This window comes from Saccoglossus kowalevskii, chromosome 3 (assembly GCF_978046115.1).
Source record: "Saccoglossus kowalevskii chromosome 3, keSacKowa6.1, whole genome shotgun sequence".
Taxonomy (NCBI): domain Eukaryota; kingdom Metazoa; phylum Hemichordata; class Enteropneusta; family Harrimaniidae; genus Saccoglossus; species Saccoglossus kowalevskii.
The window spans coordinates 19,504,454-19,527,849 of NC_140643.1; the positions used below are offsets into that span (position 1 = coordinate 19,504,454).

A 23,396-nucleotide genomic window follows, 5' to 3' on the forward strand; every position below is an offset into this window, starting at 1 on the left:
ATGGTTACCCCAATAACGGTGATTATCTAGCTTTGTTGAGCTAGAGAGAGCATTGTCAACAGCCAATTGTCATCAGCACTGAGAAAATGGATCACAGATGGCATCATCATGGATGCATGTTTATCCGCGGTTTATCATAAACAAAGCAAAACCATTCAACTTTAAATCGAAAGGTTTAATTACTACACCAACATTGAAAAACTAATATTCAGAATACATGAAAATACCTTAATTCAGCAAAGATTCGGTGAATATGGTGCGTAAACCCAAAAATTATAACTCTCCCTCTCACTGTCTGCATCGGGACACCCGCGTACAGTCGCGTAATTTTTATACGAATCGCATTTAAGCGTGCGCAGAAAATATCACGTTACCATTCGTCTTGAGAGGGAACTATGTCATTATAGAGATTGCGCAGTACATGAATCAAAATAATGGTATCGGTGTATACTAATGTAACATGTCTGGATGTAGAAGTCCAGGGTGAGATTCCATATCTAGATTCCGTTTGATTATTAAGAAAGCAAGTTTGGGACCAACTAAAGACTAAAGAATGTGTTTTAAATATTGTATGTAGGCCTACAATACAGAATGTTAAATAACTATCAAAGGAATGTGACAGGCATGACAGACAGAAGACTATTGACAATTTATACTTTCAAAATGTTTATTCATATACCAATAGTGAATAAAAACTGCTTATATAAAACTGTATTCCAATATGTTTCATACATTTAAATACGTTTATGGGTGTCTTCTCCGATAGATAAAGATGTTCAATGTGTGAAAATAGAAACTGCCTATTTTTGACAGATTTGTTCTAGAATGATATATGGATTTTCAGTGATCCTCGATTTATGCGACCTTTGACCTCCTGCGACCTATTTATTATTCAAATGTGAATAAAGACTGACTCGAGGGAATGTGTATTTCACCATAATTATTTTGAGGGATAATTTACTTCTTTGTGACAAATATTCACCAAGGCACTGTATTTTAGTTACATCTCCCCCATAATTCAGTTTGAAATTTGTGGGGTCAAGAACTATTAAAAAACAGCCAAATTTCTCAAAAACGCACCATTTGTGACGAGTAAGACAACCAGATTTGGATTCCCTGGGTATTTTTACCCCTAAAAACCCATAGTAGACAAATGCACTCCAAAACATAAATAAAGTGGTCTCAGCTCCTGGACTAAATTGTATATATGGGCCACCGTAATTATGTAGTATATAAGGCTTATCCAGCGCATTGCTTGAATAATCGGTTGAAGTATACATACATCTAGGTAAAAAATCTAACTTTTCTGCCTGTCAAACAAAATCAAAGCAAAGCCAAACTATGCACCAGAATAAAGAAATTACCGTAGATCATATACACGGACCACATAATTCAAAAATTATTGTGAATTACTTTTCTTAGAAAGAAGACCCATTACTATGATTAGCAAATTAAAGAATGGTAGTATATGTAATATATAAAGCTTCCTCTCCCGGTTTTAATCACAAAACGAGGAACCGTGATAAGATTATTCCTTCTGGCATGACTAATATTCAGATTGGAGTTGCTACTGAGTTGTCTGCTGACGAATACGAACATTATTTAATGAATTGTATTTCGTATCACTATCTAGCTCGTGTGTGATATTGAGAAATATATGCAATACAGCAAATGATTATGTTTTACAAAATGATGTTGATTTGGTAACGGCTATGGATTAGAATGCAATTTGAAAATACCTATTGATTTCGAATTATATTGTGAACATTGACGATCTGTTAACATTCACAAAATTACAATTATTTGTTAATACAAATGGCACAAAGAGAATGTGTAGAAACAAATTAACTATAGTTAGCCCACATTATCTTTGTAGATAATTTGTTTATTTCCAGTTCAACAAAATCAATTTACTACTTTTCCATATTGGGCATAATAATAAAAAGAAAATTAATTTTCCTCAAGGTTGCACTCATACTCTCAGATAATGATTTGAATCGTAAACTGTTGAATCACACTTAGTTAAGAGCCTGTGTTTGTCCTCATAATAAGTTATGTGGATATGACAGAGATTTAAAAAAATCTGTAAAATTTAGTTTATGATTTCATCTTCTTCTAGGCATAGTGATACACACAATGTAAATGAATCTTTATTGAAAGGCTGAATGACAACCATACAGCACAATATAAGCCATCTTGGACTAGTAAACCCAAGTGAAGACAAGAGAGACACTATTTTTATATCTATAAACATTTAGGTCAATATTATATCTACCAGAAACTGTGTTATAATCAATTTGATCGTGTTTGTAAATTTATGATCACACATACGACTAAAATATTGAAACTAATGCACTGACGTAGGGTCGCAAATATCATTTATATGAACGAGAGCAGCATAAATTTGAGAAATCACGAAAGTATCAATACACAGTCAATATACATAAATATGTGCATACGTGTAATAAACACCCGTGCTCCAACATCTAATTAACACTTACTTATGTACTTAATGTCGTAATTCACAGGTATTTATTGCAATTATTTATAACAAATTTATAAATTCAATTGTAGACGACTTAATGTACATAATTGTGTGCTCAATTTAGCTACAATTAAAATGCAACCCACAAGACTATAACTTTTCCTTTTCATTAATGCAAAATCGCACATATTATAGTAAATTAACTGGCTCCGCGGCGTGAATTTTGACTTCTCGTTGTTCTTGTAATATATATTACTACTTGTATATACCCTACACTGAAATCAGAAGTCGACGTCAATACCAGTCATCATATTTTTTTATTATTACAAAATTGTACCTTATATTCAACAGGCCTGGGGGAGAATGTTGTAAAACTAGTCGACAATAAAGTATAAAGAAAGTATTTTGTATATTGTCTTAATAACGTTATCGGAGGTAATAATATTTTTTATTATTACAAAATCGTACCTTATATTTAACAGGAGGGGAGAATGTTGTAAAATCAGTCGACCAATGGTGTGTTTGATGCTAGATCCAAGAAGTTAATTCGTAGATACGCTCATTGCTTTCCAATGAACTGTTTACATTTATGGAATGTCTGCACGAAGAGTCATATTAATCCGATTGTTTCATGAAATACCGCTCTTATACACACAAAAAATGAATAGGAATTGGTCGAAGGATTATAAGACGGGTAATAGTGTACTTATGACTAGAACTTTATTTCATAAAAAAATGTACTTGACTACTGCTACGTGAATAACAATAAACGTCGGCAAAGGTATTCTAACAATGGGTCAGTTTACAAAGGGCTGTGGATTTAGCAGAGAAGGGATACTTGTTTGTTCGTTGTTGCTTTCAGTGACCATCTTCACTATCACTCGCCACTCTCGGTCATCACAATCAGTAGTGTGCCAATGAAATATCTGGTCACGTCTATGAAATGCGGGTAAAAATATGATAGGATTAATAGGCGGAACATAGGTATTATGGAATTATCATATTCATTACTTTAAGCAATCAGTAAAAACGTGCCCACACGTTATGACCCGGTGACTTACTTTTAAATTTATATGCATCTGCCGTATATACGTAGTCATTATAAAAAAAAAATCCTTAGAAAGAAATGAGTAATATGATACAACAGTGTATGCGAAAAGTTGCGTAATGGAATACACTTTTAAAATGGCTGATATAGCAGACCAGGCAGATGTTATGCTTAAAAAATACTCACCATGTCACGAATGTTAATATCGATATATGGCCACCTTACTTTACCAGAACATGCATGTTCTCGTCAGTCTGCCTCATAGTAATTTACAATCAGAGGCACAAACTTGAATGGACCTCTATTATTATTGTCCATTTTTCTTCTTCTTCTTGTATAACTTTTTTTGACATATCTTTAAACAAAATGCCTGGAGCTTGAAACTTGAAACAGATTTATTGTTTTGTTTTATTTTGTATTGCTTCTCACTCACCTAGTTTCAGATAAAACTGGATGAGGATCTTAAACTATTTGCTCATACTTGTTTTGTGCTATGCACATGCGAAATACAATCTTATTTCGTCAAATCAGTTTCGAGGAGAAATCGATTGAAAGATCAAATAGGGCATTGTAGGGAATTTTTAGATTTGTAGCTACAGTTCTGAAAATGGATGAGCGCGTAGTTGATTGTTTGTAAGTATACTGATTGGATAAAAAACAACTTATGTCATTACAGGCAACACACTGACCGAGGAAATTTCTTGACTGTAATTAAGTTGGCTGTTCAACTGTTTTATTGTCACATATATTCGTTTTTCGTGAAATGCTATTTCGAACTTGTGACATGGTGTTAGTTTCCCTAATTTATATGATTTATTTATTCACCAAATCAAAAATATTTGAACTACATTTTAAATAATAAATAATTCGATAGTAAACAAAGTTAACGTGTAATAATAATAATCATTTTGATTATCATGATACTAATAATTGTAATTAATATAATTATATTATTTTTTAGCCTAAACATTATTATTATGACTCACATTTATAGTTCTTAGGCTTCAATAACATCATCAACAATATGAAGTCGAATTCAGAGCACTGACAAAAAGCTGATTTTTTCACACTTCAATTGGAAGTCTATAGAACTGGATAATTATCTGCGATTCAACTGAACAAGGCTGGAAAACCGTGCCAACAATGTAGTTTAATTCGTGAACACGGCAATGTACGCTCTGTTAACAACTGTTATTGTCAGCACTAGTCTGTTAATTATAATGCCAAGAGATTGAGCACGACACGCCGCACATTTTGTTTCTATGAAACGAAGCTGATTGCTTAGTGCTGTGATGTAAATTGATTGGTGTAAATGACACAGCGATTATCATATGTAATAAATATTGGCATTACATTCATGTCGGAAACGTTCAATAGTTCACACACTCGTTTAGAAGATGTGCCCCAATGAAATGTCGAATATATATTAAATGAAAAAAAAGCATATAGCAGCTGAAATATTCAGCGAAATGCCTATTCTTTAAGGCTCCTACATGTATAAAGAAATCGACGGTACATTAAGCGCATCATTGTAATTTCTAACGTGTCACATGAAGAAAGAAACCATGATATATTATCGAACGTTAATAGCTACTATACATAGTGTCATCGTTTCAGTTTCTGTCATTTAAACAAAGTAATCAATGCTTTCAAATAGATCTCTGCAAATTATACTAGACAACGTATGTTAAGAACCTTGATATGTACATTATTCAGTGGATCTAGAAATTTGAAAATGGTTGTGACATAACATATATTCAAATTGTGTAATATAGAGTAGGGTATTGCAGTAAGTAATATGGTGTTAGTCGTCATGGTAATACATTGCTTGTCGTGCAATGTGATTCAAATAAGCGATCAGTTCTCGTCAAATATATGTATATGACAGTGTCGTATAGTATGAGATTATCACGGGTATAGCGCGTGGACGAAGAATGAACGAAGGAAGTTCGATGACCGTATGGACCGATGCGTTGTACTGTCTGACTGTATAATTTGCGGTATTCCCGTAATAAGATTATTATTATACACTCTTTTCACTCTTTCATAATAACTTAATATTTTTCTGAATGATGAAGAGATCAATCACTCATCAACAAAAAAACAAGAGTAGTTACCAGCCAGATCACATATTTTAAATATTTAACTTTGATGAACAAGACTGAAGATTTAACGATTGTTTTTTTTTGAAAGCATCGTGCAAGGCGGAAATGTAAATCTCTCGGTGAGGGCTGTTTTTATGTCACATAGTTCGATGACATCTAAATATTTTCAATTCAAGCGATTCATTATTGTCAGTGTATCATATTTCATTAATATATGTAAGGTAAGTATTCCTATCCCGGCGATATATAGGGGTTAATATTTAATACTGTTGTCAAATAATGTCATGACGCTAATTATATACCATTTACCATATATTATAGGTCTTTCAAAAGAAAAACAATTTGTCCCGCCTAAGGTGAAACGTTAATCACCAGACACAGTGCCCACTCCTAGTAATTGAGACTGTGGGTGATGGAACAAGCAACAAAAACTACTGTGCCTTAGACTCTTGGGCTGATTGATAAATGTCGGCAAATTTGATGATGCTAATATTTGTGTAGCCTTCAGGGGGTTCCGTGCATTTCTGAATTTTGACATTTGCAAAAAAAAATGAGACAACTATTGAAGTCATTGAACAGAAAGACAGATGAAAATCTTATCATTATTAATATTTATTCGAGAATTCATATCACTGACTTAATCTACATACCAAATCTAGCTACACGAGTATTAATCTCATGAATTAATATCATGAAAATACTATATTAGACAGATACAGAGAAAAGATATTATAGTAAACGGTCCTAATACCATCGGATTGTCTTTTTCGTAGATAACTGTCATGATTTATTTCTATGTGTCTAAAAGATCGCGCACTCATTGCGACTTCATGATTGGTATCCGGTGAAAGGACGGGTGAGATATTTCACGCTCACTAATACTCTGTTATCATTTGGGCTCTTTTTCGAATTCCAGACGGAAATAGGATCAGTGATTGGAACTAATTAAAACGGACTGTTGTTTTACCACACATAATAACCCAGACACCCCACGAGTGTTGCTGGTGCTATTTTATATGAGAGGTTTTCCAATATAGTGAACGATTAATCAATATATATGTCGTGTTATGTACTTCGTGTTATTGGCTATATGCGAGTTGGATGAATGGAGGCTACGCTTCACGCTCTTAAACTCCCCTTTAATTTGCTAAGGTTTGGAGAAGTAAATAAAGCTTGTCTTGCTTGGTCTTGGAAGAACACCACGAGGCAGTCAGTCTTAGGTCAGCCTTGACAGAGTCTTGGGTCAGCCTTGACAGAGTATTGGGTAAGCCTTGACAGAGTCCTTGGGAACTTTTTTTCCCGAGGCATACTGTCTTGGAGGTGGCGAACTCCCCGAACCCTGGTACCTCGGATGAAGGTTTATTAACATTATAACTAACTGTTCATATAACTGCCAATTTACAGCAATGCATTACGCACGTGATATCGTTCTATTTCTATTGAATCATTCCCGTTGCACCCTTCGATATTATACATGCTTTAAATATATATATATATACTAATAATATATAATATAATAATTCTTCTATCGATTCCTAAGCGACGATCTAATAAGCATTGGGTTGTGTTTCGACTCGGCTTACGATTACTTTTCCTGACGAAGAAATAAGCACCATGGCAATAGAAGAGCTTCGATACGTTTGATGTCACAATTGGAAGTTTCTATGATGCTGAGTCATGCTGCTTCCTACAATCGCAAGTTAAATCTCGGTTTAGGAAGGACATTTAAATCGGCCAATATAGAAATGGTGGATTAGCCGCCTTATACGCCACACCCAAAGGAATCGATGAATCAAAACAGATACGTGTCGCTTATATAAAGAACAAGGACTAAAATTCACGATTGAAGAAAATAAGAAAATAGTAAACTTCTTTGATATCACGCTTAAGGGTTCATTCAGCCCCATCACAAAGCCTGGCACCAACCTTAAAAACATCCCAACGGGGATTAACAAGCGCTTATCATCGATATCGTCAGATACATAGATGTTTGATATCGCGGCACCATCTATTCAAATTAGCTTCAGGCAAAAGCGGCTAGAAACACTACAATGTATGTTTATGCAACCCCCCCCCCCTCCCGGAGAAGGCTAGAAAACACAGCCCGCGTAGTAAAATAATGGAACGTCAAACGATTTCCTACCTTAGTCAAGTTCTTCCTGACACGGAACCATCTCAGGAGAATAGAAATATTTACCCATAGTTGTATGGACAACATAAAACGCACAACCGACAGTAAAACAAACTTGCTACTGATAAAAACACAATGGCTAACAACACGAAAGTAACAAAAATGCCAAATTGAACAAATCAACATGCCCACTTCGTAGAAAGACTGCAAGCTTGGCGTTATATACCAAACGAATGTTACGCGAATAAAAAATGAAACCAGCGAAACATACGTCGGACTTACGAAAAACTAATTTAAAATAAGATATAAAAACACACGACCCCATTCCGTAATCAGGCCCCGAGAAATGCGACAGAACTAAGTAAGCACGTTTGGTCGCTCAAGAACAATGACATTGATCATAAGATAACATGGACAATTTTGGCCCCCGTAACCAAATGATAATTCCAGGAAATTAGAAGTTAGAGCAGAAAACATTTAACATTATAATATTGTACAAGCATAAACGCGTTTCTCAGAATATTATTAGGTGTTTGTAATGTTTTTATCATTATTATTCATTAGGTATGAAAAAAATTGAGTATAAATAAACCATCCCTTATAGTAACAGTTAGATTTATTATGTTTCCCGAACAGCCCACCCAAATCTGAAATGTATTATTAATCTTCATTTCCAGTTAAACTCTCTAAATGTCTTTCCATTCAGGCGTATGTGGTTGTCGTGCTCTCAAGATAATGATGCTCTAAATAGGGCCACATCGTTAAACTCTATTTACGACCAATATACTTCGCGACCTCTTTGTTCCGTGTATCGACAACATGATTTATATTGTTCTCGCTGTATTCTCTGTTTCAATAGTCATTACTCGCTCATCAAGGGGATATTAGAAACAGCTTGAAGCAACGACAATATACCACTGCGTTAAAGAGAAGTGCACGCTTTGTGGGATATTTGATCAATATGTCGATTACTGTAGAATAGGTTCCAGAATGAGAGGTTCAGCAGAATATAAAGTGATCATTGATACGAAATCGTCATGGTAATCGCATTTTTACACACTGTGGTGGTTTATTTTCATCTCGTTGGCGTCGTAACAAGTGGTTATTTTGATCTTGAATTGGTATTCGGATGATACTGTTTAATTTATCGTTGGTGGCTTTGGATTTGGAGAACATTTGAGAATAACAGTTAATTATATAGACTACTGTTTCTAGTCTTATTAGTTCTTAGTGGATTTATTGTCGAGAAGTAATGCATGTTGTAGGTTCTGTCTGACGGTACGTCTGTCCATGTGTCCGATCATCGACATTTCTTATACATGCCTTAACGGATTTATTTCGAAGTTGGTGCAATGGCGATTTATACGGTATGCATATGCATGTTGATTGGTAACAATAAAATAATGACCAGTCATGTAAATAAAGAGTTCACCCACATTGTGCATGAAAATCACTCAAGGGTAATTAGTGATGGTCGTTTAATTTGGGCATGCTGAGTGTACAATGAAGTGTAAAAATATCAGTTGTACGCTCTTGTAAGTTGTGTTATCATCTAAAGCAGTTTTGTTCAACGGATCAGCCAGTCCAAATATATTTCATGTATTCATGTAAAAACAAAGGCGACACGTTGTTTAAGAAAAAAAGGTTTTCATATGCATTTCGAACATTATAGCAATATGTATATAAATAATTAAAACCATGTGAAATACCAATTGCTTGTTTGCCTCTATTACAACCAAATTACTCTGATATGTCAAACACAGTAGTGAATTGTGAACACAGGACATACAATGAGTTTGAAATTATCTGCCTGAAAGGAACAACTGGAACTGTCAACAGTGAGATTTATGAAATACTGGAGAGTGTGATTACCAGTAATCCGTTGAAATTACATCATATGATCAATGAGTTTGAAATTATCTGCCTGAAAGGAACAACTGGAACTGTCAACAGTGAGATTTATGAAATACTGGAGAGTGTGATTACCAGTAATCCGTTGAAATTACATCATATGATCAATAGTAGTATATCACTAGCAACGACAACAATCATAGTTCCATTCATATCACGGACAGATGGTGATACCAGTACCATTGATGTGTTAGTTGGCACCACAAATTCTGTGCGTGTCACTAATGAACAATCGTCAGTCAACGGGTCTATGCAGCATACATCAATGCCTTGGCTTCCTGATTGATTGATCTGTCTCGTCATAGGTTTATTATTAATCTTGCTACTGATGAATCTGCTACCGAACTTGCTCTGATGATTGCAATGCGTATATGTATCATTTCATACCAAGCACACCAAGTGAGAATCTTTGTCACAATGAAGCTGTTTCTCAAGCAAAGACTAAAGCAAAGCAGCCACTGCAAAATGGACCCTAGCTAATTCTTCCAAGTTGTTTTGTCCGGAGTCATAAATTGGAATGAAACATCAAGCCTGGCACAATTTACTCTACGTACAATACTTCCCCCATATTGATTAGAAACATTTCCCACAGGAACTAATCTTGATACATGCAAATTTAATATAAAATTCAAGAAATACAAACTGATTTTGACCCTACATATTTATACGTGTTGACAAAGATTTGTATAGTTGATTTGTATATTCCCAACCTGTTTGGCAAATATTAGTAACGCTTACGTGGATGGTAACTGTTGTTGTGAAATGGCCGATTTGAGAAGTGATTGTTCATATCACAAGCTATCGGGTGGAATCGCAATCATTTTGGTTGCTATGGTTTTGTGATTTTACTATCATGTAAATCATGCTGAGACACAAAAAATGATTTTCAACAACACAAATGATTGTTTCCATTGTTACCAGTGAAAACACTATTTATGATATAATTCTAAGTACTAATAAAATTACGGTAAAACGATATTATTAATTATCAACGAATTTACTTATTTATAATAGCTTATTTATATACATATTTATGCAAATACGTAGCAGTGCACTGTATGAATTACGCACTGCTATGTACGGTAAGCAAGTTTGCAGACCAACAGTTATTTTCGCTTGTTAGAATTCCGGGTTAATCTAAAGTGAGTTCGTACACCCTGGTGACGGTAATTAGTTACTAAGTGGTGTCAAATCTCACGCCATCGGCACAATCAACACACGCAATTTCCTCTCTGTCACTACCGTACCATCACATCATTTCTATTTTTAGAAAAACCATTAAGCACTTAGCTACCAACAGGTGACGACTTCACACTTGCCTTATAACACTCAGGCAGACTTTGTTTCGCGCTTTTGAAATTCACTGTCACTGATGTGCCTGATATTTCCGTGTAATTAACTCCCCCTTTGATTCCTAAATTGCTTTCCCCTCGAAATATTCATATTAGCTATATATTCAGAAATGCTTCCGTTAAAGAAATACAATACACTGATCATTATTGACGCTGGTTGGTCAGTTCGCAATCAACCAAATATTCAATTAGAGTCAATATTCAGGGTTTTTGACCATGGCGTTGTATAATTCACTCAATTAAATGGCGACTATTGACTTTTTTACATAGTAAAGCATACATTTACCCCAGTATTTTTTCGGTAACAATTGTTATTGATTTGCAAATTAGATTATTGATCTTGAATCGACAAGTCAAAACCCTAACTTTTACTTTTGCGATTAGTTGAATATTCTTCTTCATCAGAACATCAATTTATAGCTTGGCAATATTATATGTTAATATTGACAAGTTAAATGTTAGAAAAGTTAATGTTTATGAATTGCGCGCAAATATTACGCTTCCTTACAGTTCGTACTATAAATTACTAACTTCTTGTGCTCACTTCTCATCACCAATTCGCGTAGCCCAAAAACAATTACAGTATCTATTGCCCTAACGTTTGTCCTATGATTACATGACGATAATGGTGTCCAACTACACGACGTAATGTGACGTCATGAATGGCTCATGGTTGTACACAGATTAGTGCAGTTAGCTGACATTTTATTTGTAACTAACCGACTGAGTCTAGCATTTAGTGTCTAATATTTCCGTCATAGCCCTTTCCAATAAATTACCTAATTACAATGGCAAGTCACATTAGAAAAAAATAGAAAGTTATAAGCCTTATTATCGGCGTGCTGTTGAAGTACGAAAAATATATAAATAATCTGTAGAATGTGAATACTACCCATTACGTGTGATCACGCTTGTCTTCATATATCATGGCATGATATTAGGTTAGGCACGTATTGCAATTTTGAAATGATTTCAATATTGGTCGGTAATTTGAAATGCATTAAACACCCGATGGCATTTTTTTTACGCAATCGGTTATTTTATGCGCCGAGCAAATTAGTTATTTTATTATGTGCCATTTGGGTTCCTTGAGGAATAGAATACTATAGAAACGTGTCCTAAAATGTAAATTATATTGGGTACGTTACGTGACGCAGCATTTGCGCTTACGGTTTATTTGCCGTGCCAATCATGTGACCGTGATTTAATTGAACCTAAATATAAAGCAATATGTAACATATGCCGTGATGAATGGTGACGTACCATCAGTCAAACGGGAATTATAAAAATGTGGACTGTTGCAAATGCGTAATAACTTAATACATGCCGCAATTACTGTTGATTGACTGATGGCAAGCATGTGCAAGCATGTTTGTTACAATACACTGTTTAGTCTGTCCTCTAAACTAGGTGTCTGTGTGTGCGGGTAATCTTTTCTGAACAATATCAAATAATGATAATAATATAACCTGGTCGTATTGTCTCATATGTTTAAAATCAGTATATTTCACAAATAAATTAGAAACATTCAGTATTTAATTGGCTTTAGAAGACTCGTGTGATTGTAGAAATTGGCACAGTAAGTAAAAGGGAAACACGTACGTCACTTAGATAATATATAAACTAGTTAATGGGTGTATGAAGGATGAAATTTTCCCAATTTGTGAAGTTCAAATTTACATAACTTTTTTGTTTTACAAAGCAAATACTAAATTGGTACCAACTGATTTTAATAAGCCATTGATTTGTTTTGTTTGTCTTACTAATTACACGACAATATTGCGCAGGGTATAAAGTCACATCTAATTTTATTTTTGCTGAAAACACAAAGAATGTCAAGTGTCACTTAATGTACACTTCAAACAAATTGTGGCATTTTGGGTTTCGAGATTTACTTATATTCATAGTGAACACCATTGAATCAAGTATTATTAACGCTGTTTTACGGAATCCCTGGGTTATATATTGCAAACTGTTGAAACAATTCACGCAGACAAATAGTGTAGCACACTGGGAATGGGATACGCCAATAATTATTGCTGATTGAGAGCAACTATGAATCGATACCCATTTAATTATCGCTGAAATCTTTGCAAGTTTTAGTGAATAATATACATATGATATAATTGGTGGGTACTTATGTATTATTAAGGACACTTAGAAGTAGGGGTGGTGCATTATTTTTTTTCGCCGGCGATGACAGTCGTTTTCAAATTATGCAAAGATCGTAAATATATTGTTTTTATTATCACTATACACCTCACCCAAATCTCTTGAAATAAGTGGGATGACGGTAAATAAATACATTTGAGTGACTTGCCAGACAATTAGTAACAACGACTGAGTGGTTTTGTTTTCAAACATGTGGGTTATTTTGATATTTGGCGCGCATAGCGTTTTGAAAATTTACGAAGCTGTAACCAATGCGCTTAATCACAAACTATAGAGAGCTAATACTATCACACCCATCAATCTAATTATCATAAAAGTACATAGGAACTACGCGTCAATTAGCAATTCGATAGCCATCTGCCACAGAGCATTGATAACACGAGATTGTTGATGACATATGTAGACCATATCAAAGTTATTTCTCAAAATTAACGTGATAGGAATATATGTAGCATATATGTGGCGATTTATCCGTGATGCAAAACAACACGAAATTATAAATAGTAGAACGACAACATTTTACTCTCGCTGTATGTTAATACCACATTTAAATTATCTCAGTTACAGCTGCGGTTATAAACTAAATAATGAACAAAAAAATATTGATGTAATTTTCCACAAAATGTTTTAGGAAGAAGAATAGCAAGTGAAATTTGTATGTAAAAAAAATTGTACTGACTTATAAAACCATCGTATACGGAGTTCAAGTACATTTAGTATATATGTCAATTTGTACAGTAGTACATGAATTAGTATGTTAGACGAGATGAAAGATCGTTTTCGAAGCATCCGCAATAATTAATGTACAAACGAACGAAATATGGACCTCGAAGCTAAAACCAAGAAAAATTATCAGGTGTTTGCCAATGAGTAAACATATCCCGTCCTACCGGTAGTATCCGCCTATATCACTAGTTCATGATATTCGTCTTAGAAACGCTTTCGTATCCGAATAAAACCTTCCCACAAAATACAATTGAAAAATGATTTCACATTATTTATCGATCGGAAAAAAATATCTCTTCAAAAATAATTGTAACAAAACAAATTGTGAAATCATCAACTATTTACATACGTACAATTTCCAGAAAGTCGATAAACGTATTTTTACTGTCAACAGACGCACGCCTCATACCAAATCAACCACTCAAAAAAAAATGGACTCCTTATATCGCATGATGATAATTATTTTTTGTAAATTCCTATGGTGCTTCATTGTCATGGAATCAATCATCTCTTGATCTGCAGTCTAGTAGAAGTATACAGCATCGTGGACGAGATTTATACTCAATTAAAATGACTACTACACAACAACAATTTTGAGAAACACAATGTCAATTTTAATCAATTCGGTTATGATAGATAATTAATGCACCTTTAAGTCAGTGATGTCAACCTTATCACAAATCAAAACTTAATATTTACATTCACTACTGAAAAATCATAGTAACATACATTTCCATCAAACATCTGTATTTAACTTATAACTTATACTGTTAACATTGGTTTAAAATCACAAAAATAACTGTCATAGTATGGACTACTAAATATAGATCTTTACAACGCATATGTTATACCATTGTTTTCTATTGCTTTTTGTCATTTTTTTTAAAAGATTGCTATATTTTCAATCTACACAATAAACACGTCTGCTTCGAAACATCGCTTTAACCACAGAACAAGTCTTACGATTTATAATCCGGATCTATTCAATACAATATATTATAAATACGACAAGGTTGTATAACCACACACAGTTCCGGTATAATTGTTCTAGCAAATAAGGTTTGTGGTATTGGATTTTCAAAATGATGTGCATTTGTCCACATTATCCTAGGCTGACGTAGATACATGCCATCACCCCACACCCATCTACCCACGTGGTTTTTCAAGCACATAATGGTGAACGTACATAATGAGATATGTGAATTAATTACTACTACATTACTAGTAATTTAAATAAAACTGAAATAAAATACATTCGCTTAATATAAGTAATATAATGATGTAAAATATATACATTTCCATAACAACTGTAGCACGGATGTTAGCTTTAGGTCGAGCACACGTAACATGTTAACGATTGAATATAGTAATACAGCAATATTTATTGTTAGATTCAATGTAAAAAAAATATACTGCACAGTTAGGAGATCTGCTCAATCAACAATGTATGATTGTACTGTACCAACACAATCACTGTAATTTACGTTAACCGTACAGCGATTGAAATAGCCATACTTCAAAGTACAATACTAGAGACCGCACACGATGCTTGCAGGAAAATACATAGAGTAGTGCATGATTGTGTATAAAACGTTATAACACTTAAAAATATATAATAATTGATTGAGTTGATGCGACGGTTTAATAGTATTGAGACTTGAGCTTTGGATTGCACGGATGGATTTATCGTGTACTCGAACATATCGTGCATCAATTCGATCTTGAAAAAAGTCTACTGTATGCGGTGATAGTAACATTACACATTGTATCTGTCAATGAAACTAGTGTGTGTCAAAAATATAACAAACAAACAACCGTTCCAACCATTAAATCATCTATGTACTGAATATGTTTCATATTAGTTAATTATATATTGATATTCTATTGAGTTAACCGGGTAAGTAACTCGTTACGTACCTGTATTAACCACTAGCAAATGCGGGAGTTAAAAGCATTGTCAGATTTATAACACCAACAAAACACCAGCACATTTCTTGAGAAAAAAGATCATCGCATGCAGTAATACCATAATATGATTACACACTTATATCGAAATGAATTATAAAGCAATACGTATCATGTATCTGTCATTACATTATTAGTGAATGAAAGATTATATTTTGCGACAAATGTAACAGCCATGATGCATTGTTGTTTCCATTAAATACTCGAAGTTTCCAATCTTTATAAAATTGTGCAAGATTCGAAATTAGCTTCGGTCATTTATGCACAGGGAGATTCTAAAGTAAACTTTCAAAATTTAACATAAATCCCATTGAATGTTCAGCGTGGTTTCAGGCGTATTCATCGTGTTCGTGTATCCTTCTCCCGAATACATGTGTAAAAAACTCTCCTTAATTCCACGGGCATTGTTTGCATCAAACACACTTTCTAAATCATGCCTTGGTCTTGATGTATTCTATATGTTTAGTACTCTTAAAAGTATTGTTAAACTTATGTAGTGATATGATGTATTTTTCTATATCAGTTCATGTTTTAGTGCCTGCTTATGTTTTGTATGTAATTAGAACTTATCCGAATAAGTTTAAAAAAAACGTGTTATTTTTTATTTAAACAGTATTTATGCATGGAAAGGGCGACGTATTTAAATTATTGTTTTCCTTTTGTGTTCAATATATTCACTTCTCACTTCACTGATTCCGTTCGGGCGTTGTATCAAGATCATTTGTTAATATCATCCATTATCGTATAACAATTAAAACTACAAATTGCTATACACATCATAATTTCGTTTTTTTTTTACTATACAGCAGTAGCTCACATGTAATCTAGCTATTAATTTGTATACTTACATATAGCTGAAGTCATAAAAGCTGATATCAAAACGATTATACCCCAATTGAGAAAAACAGAAAATTATTAAGCTGCAACTAATGAAAAAAGTCTGCAGAGATTTTTGTTGTGAATAAAAAGTTTTCCAATTATACGCTCAGGACTGTTTACACCCAGATTTTGGAGTAATACCAATGATTGTGTGTATATAGAAAAATATAAACGAGCGTATAAAGTTCACGATTCATATCAATTTCTTCTCATATTGAAGGAACAAAATACATTTGATAGAGATTAGGAAATGCTGTGATTTTGGACGAATAACGAATAGTCATACTCTCGTAGAGGTACATGCGAGAACAACCGAATTTTGTCGATTCCCGTTTTTGGTATCATTGATATCGTTATCAGCCAATCTTATACTAGTAGTTTGTGAGCCACCTCTCTGGTGTTGACGTGCTTTTATGATACCAAAAGCTATGCCAAACGCCTTTCTGTAGCTGGAACTAAAGGCGTTGTATATCAATGGATTAACAGCGGAGTTCACTTCAAGGAAGTAAGTACTTATGTTCACGGTCAGCTGCAGGCGGCACATCTGTTGTGATGATAACAGTGACATTAACACAAAAATGACGACAAATACGAAAGGGATAGTGCACACGAAATACACCAGCGCAGTGACGAGACATACACGAATAATTTGCTTCTCGTGACTCTTCACAGCATTCAAGGCCTGTCGAACTTGTTTGATAATTACTACGTATATTGCCAACACTATTGTCATGAGCAAAAACACACATATCAAAAACAATACTCCATCTATAATTTGCACAGTTTCCGTTATAGTGTGATCCGTACACGAAATAAATGTTCCAATAACTAAAATCGTTGATAATGCCCAGATCGCTATGATTACCATTTGGACAAATCGTTTCTTGTGAATAACCCCATTGCGGTACACCAGCGGTTTACACATAGCTAGATAACGTTCGACGCTCAGCATAGTCACTGTAAACATAGACACATATTGACTCACGCGCGATGGTAGCACTAAATAACAGTACAACATACCCAGTCGACATTTCTCTGGACCATATAATATACATACCCACATGAACAGATGCGTAATTAAATGTAGCAAATCAGCAACAGCTAGGTTGACCAGATAAGCATTGGTCACGGTTCTCATGGAGGTTACGCGAAGAACAACAAACATAAAAGCAGCGTTACCAATTATACCCAGTGTCGATATAACACTACCAATATAGTACTGCTCATTTCCTGAATACAAACACGGGTTATCCATAGCTTCGTAAATGGTTTCATTACTGTAAACTGAACTTGATGCGTTCAATGCCATGCCGATTGCTTTTGGGTGAAACAACTCAACGATACGCACACAAGTACCTATTTCTGATGTGTCATGTATATGCTGAACAACAGAGTGAATCTCTAATGTAGACGTATAAGCTGTGCTGCCTCTGCGATGCCAAACGATGTATTGTGTCTATGTATTAATCATCGACTGATCGTATTTAACTGGAAGTACACGGCTAGTTGACAACAAGTTGCCTCTAAAGCGACAGTGTCGTTTCACGGGTTGCTAATACAGTTTACCGCCTACTGTCAACGAACAGACGCTGCCAGTGACTAAATAACCACTGGAGCAGTGAAGGAGCACAGCTCAGATTTACGCCACAATTTAAGCGAGGTTGGCGACTCGCATACTCTCCGATGTAACCATGGCTACACAGTAGCTGAAAGAGTAAATCTCTATGTACTGTACATATAGGTAAATGAATGATAGACGAACGTGACTGTAATGTCAATTGATTTCTGTTTAGTCAACTGTACCCCTCGTCGCGCAAGGGATATGAACAACATAAGTATTCAGATTGAGTGTATCCGCTGCGGTTCTTATTTTTCTGACATTTATATCTCTTCGGGTGTTCACATTATTGTAAACAGTTACACACTCTGAAAGCTGGTGTTGTTTATATATTCTTTGTGAATATGTGCCAGTGTTTTTTTTAGTAGACAGATACAGGGCTATGACAGTGCACTAATAAAATGTGAAATTCAGCTATCAATCGCCATAAGTCAATTGAGTAAAATGAGATGAACATATAAATTTTCTGTGGAAGGTATATAATGTAATCCCGCTGATAGCTTAATACATTGAGATTTCCACTGAGATTCTCAGTATACCTATGCGTCGAAACGATATCAATTATATTTTTATTAGAAGGACATTATCGCACAAAATCCATAAGATATATTCCATGTACTAATTTCAAGAATAAACCTTATTGGAAAAATATGAATTATAGTTATCCGCATTCATTAGCACGTATCGGTGCAAGATAAGCGAGGCCTATCATAAAAGCAACCCCAAAAAAATATTAATCACGAGGACAAGGGGGTCAAATATTAATCAAAAATACCAAATAGTATGCAATACTTTTACTACCTTGTGTGCAGGTTCTTAACAATATAAAATTACACAATTCATGTAACACAGGTATAATTTAGACTGATGAGCTCCAGTAGAGTTCAATATAACTATATGCACATACAAGCAGCAATAATGCACACCGGCCAATCTTACAAATACGAGACCACACATGAATTACATGAAACCATAGTTTATTAGGTACACAAAACATATGCCTGCTACAGTTCTCTCCATCGGTATCGCCCGCCCCTGCAGTGATTCAGTCATGCACTAAAATATTACATAAATAAACTTGCCAGGAAAAGAACAATTCTAGAAATTAACAAGATAATATAATAACTCAAAGCCTAAAACTGACTAGTGTTCGTGTGTGTAGGAATGTTCGGTACCTGACGTTTCCCGACGTGCATCGAACAGTGTCAGTCGGCGGCGTCGCCCGGTGAATTATAAGAAGCCAGCGACGGTAGTTAGCGACTTGAACTCTCCCTTCTCATCCACAGCGCCAAGTCTTCCTTCCCAGTTAGACTTCAGACAGATTTTCAACGCAGGGTTCGACTGTGGTAGTATGTGGTGGTACTGCTCGCCGCTTCCAGGGTCGTACAAAGCGTAGATCGTTGGTCAAGATCTCCAGCTGCAACCACAGAGCACCACGATGTCTCAGGCTTTAAAATGCTCTGCCATCACATGGCTAATTGTGTCAATCGCTAATTGGTTCACGACACCTGTTCATTCACCACACCGATACTCGTCCAGCATTGTCCAAGTGCGACCTCGAGGTTACATAACAGGTACTTTCTGTACGTGTAGTGACAAGTGCGGCTACCTACTGGGCTATAAAACCTACCTCTTGGCTATTATCAATTTATACAATAACAACGAATTAATAAATACAAAATTACATAATAACAAGCGTGTCCTTTTAATAATACAATTTCTGATATGATTCAAACATCTGGTGACAATAATGATGTTTGGCTATTAGATATTAATATTTGGAATTCAGGTATATTTGACTGCTACGTGTGTTGAAGATTAGCTACATTATTTTGTTTAAATATTCCTTTCAAGCTCACGAGGTAGAGTGCGCTGAAACAGAAGTACACGCGTATAAGTCTCAAGTCTCATCACTCAGTAGAGTCATTACACAATACTTGTCTTGTATTTGTAATTTTGTACGGCATTAGTAGTGTACTAGAAACAGAATGTCCTCGAATAAGATGGGAACACATTACCACACTGTATATTTCAGCTTATGATGAGGGAATTATTTGTAATATTCATAGTAATTAAAAAAAACATAATCCATGAACGGGAACAAACATGTTTACTTACTGGTGAGTTATATGGATAATAAACCATAACGAACAGAACAAAGCAATTAAAAGAACTTCAAAGTGGTTAAATACGTGTTCTTGGTGCCGCTATTTATTTTAGCTTTTGCACATATGTATTTACGGTTTTTTTTTTTTTTTTTTTTTTTTTTTAAATATTTTTTTGTGCCAGGCGACAGTTCTGGACATTGAATGTCACCGTTGTCTCTCCTGACTTTTTTTTGTATGTGCAAATTGCAAGTGCTAGTGCTGACACATAGTGCATTTTGCCACAGAAGTCATATTCATGTTTGGGACTACATGACAGGGCTGTGTGGCCATCTCTCTGTCAAATGGCAATTTTAATGCGCTATCCTGGCGTCAACCAGGCTCGGTCAAACACAAGCACCTGCGGACCTTAACAAAGGTTCCCCCAAAGTCGCATTCGTTAGTGAATGAATCTCGGCCAGTGGAATTGGCCTTCCCATTGAGTCTGTGGCACACTCACCCAGTGTAGGGGTTGACCCTTTGATGTTCAGCCTAAGGTAGGATTTGAACATGGGTCTACCGATCATGAGTCTGGAGCGACAACCACTATGCTACCAGTGACCGGTTAAGTTACATAACTACATTTTCTACTATTGCATATGTTAGTAACGTCCCTGTATTGTCGTTTTTTTTTATATGGAAAGATAATCTATGACACACAAGTCATAAACAAGCTAAACTACTGATTATGATATCAATTAATTCCTTTATTTTTTCTGGATATTTTTTGTTTCTGGTTATTTTAGATTGATCAGCCATTTGTCATTGTAATTTATTTTTTTTGTATTTGAGAATTTTGCCTCGTTTTATTATTTTATTAAACTAAACTACATAGATTGCTAATTAAGAAAATATGTTTAAACTTTCTTGAATTTTCAAAACGTTATAAGAATTAATCATACATAATACAAACTTTTAAAATTTCTGCTGAATACGTTCAATGTTTGTATTTAGGAAACACTCGCGAGACCACACATGAGAACAATGATGGCTCACCCCTTAGTGCGAAATACAAAGATATAACGTATTACAAATTGTTGATGTGTTTGCAAATATGCTTAAAAATTCACACTTACATTAAAAGTGTTGAACTATCTTTTCGAATGACGTTCATTTGATTATTACAATTTGGACCCACCTACTATTTGACGAAAAAAGTGAAGGTTAAATCTCGAGTCAAAAATTACTTTCCTTGCTTTCTTTACATTTATCAAATTATGGCACACGACTATTGTAAATTGGCATATGTAAATTCATTACGCTTAAATAAACACACGCTTATTATTTAATTGATGCTACTGTTTGTTTAGTACACTCATGTACGTGCTTCAACACGCGATCTGATTGAACACCGACTACGTGTTTTGACCGCTGAATGGGTAACGGGACTGCGCCCGGCTTGCATGTCATTGTTCAGGAGTTAGCGAATACAAAAATCGTTGCATGATGTAACATGGTGTTTGTGCTTAAATGACTTGTTTTGTTGTACGGGGTTTCTTCATAATTAATGTAACATCACTTCGATCTATACTGATTACATTACGTTGTCAGCCATCGAATTTTGTAATGTGTGGATGATTTTATATATGCATACGCTTTATATATAAGTGCATATTAAGTGTATAATACTTTTTTGTAACTCTCGTGTGTACATTGTACAGTTACCCCTTAATATATTGGTGTTCTGTCCATGCGTTAACCAAAACCGATACAGTATGGTGAAAGTACGTTTGAAACCACTTGACAATGGTGGCAGCACTGGGATGTATTTAAATACTCAGAAATTGAACACGTGCGTGTTGATTTTGAACTAACGAGTGTATTTTTGACTATGACTGATGACAATATTCTAATAAAATACCATCGATACAATAAAGGTGCAATTCCTGAAGTCATTTATTACAGAGAATAAAACAATATTTCTTAAATAACTCCCACTCACTGAAAGTTTATGTCTTTATCCGTGTAGGTAATAAAACCGACCTACCCTCAAAAGACTACCGACTTTTGGACGGTTTAATTCTTTGTACCACAGGGGATTACGAATGTCCACTCACAGAATGTCTTCGGGCCCGTGTAAAAATAGGACTGGTATTCCCTCTAAAGACAGCTTAGTTATGGAGGGTGTAGGACTTTGTACTAATGTCTGTACATCAAGTGTGGTACACCATTAGGAGTTCAGTTACAGATTTTCTAGAGCGTGTTATTGAGGGTGCCTGTGCTGGGACAGGAACATAATGCTGAAAAGAAGGACATTCCGACACTTCGTGTGTCTGATATTGAATATAGATTGCCCACATCTGACTGTGTGTCCCTGTATTTAGTACGGATAGCACTCTAAGTACAACTAAAAGTATGATAGCGGCACATCAACATGATCCGATGTAAAAAAAAGTGTATGGGAGCAATATGAAAGTGGAAGGAAGACTACCTCGGGACGGACTGCTCTACACAACTTCTTCTTGAAAAAGCGATCATGTCCGGGAGGTATACATTTTTCCACTGTCGAGCGAGGCAAGAAAATAACACAGCTGTTGGTCCTAGCAATGATTCATTTGAATATCTTATAATTGAATAATTAGATTTAGGTCGGACACTTGGGAATTAGGAAAACCTCTGATGAAATATTATGTATAACACCCTTCCTATTTGCATATAATTCCTTGATTTTGCCCAGATTCCCGGATATTTCATCACATCAGTCAGTTAATTTCTTAGCTTGGTGGGGTATTACAGACAAATTCGACCATAACTAAAAAGAACAACCCAAGATAATTAGGATATAAACCAACAACTCGACTTTGAACAACTAAAAATGATTCTTAGTAAAATTCTAAATTAAAATTGGCCGACTTTTTCA

General features: G+C 34.9%; 1 protein-coding gene across 1 annotated transcript; it reads right to left on the reverse strand.

The window, feature by feature from the left end:
* Nucleotides 1–17,054: 17,054 nt before the first annotated feature.
* On the reverse strand, nucleotides 17,055–18,083 carry LOC146747537 (somatostatin receptor type 2-like). The gene has a single exon (XM_085497339.1). The coding sequence runs from the start codon at nucleotides 18,081–18,083 to the stop codon at nucleotides 17,055–17,057; it is 1,029 nt and encodes a 342-aa protein (XP_085353465.1).
* Between the last annotated feature and the right edge of the window lie 5,313 nt (nucleotides 18,084–23,396).

Bases quoted from the DNA above. Each gene is read 5' to 3' on its own strand.
- LOC146747537 (XM_085497339.1), bottom strand. From the start codon at position 18,083: ATGGCATTGAACGCATCAAGTTCAGTTTACAGTAATGAAACCATTTAC.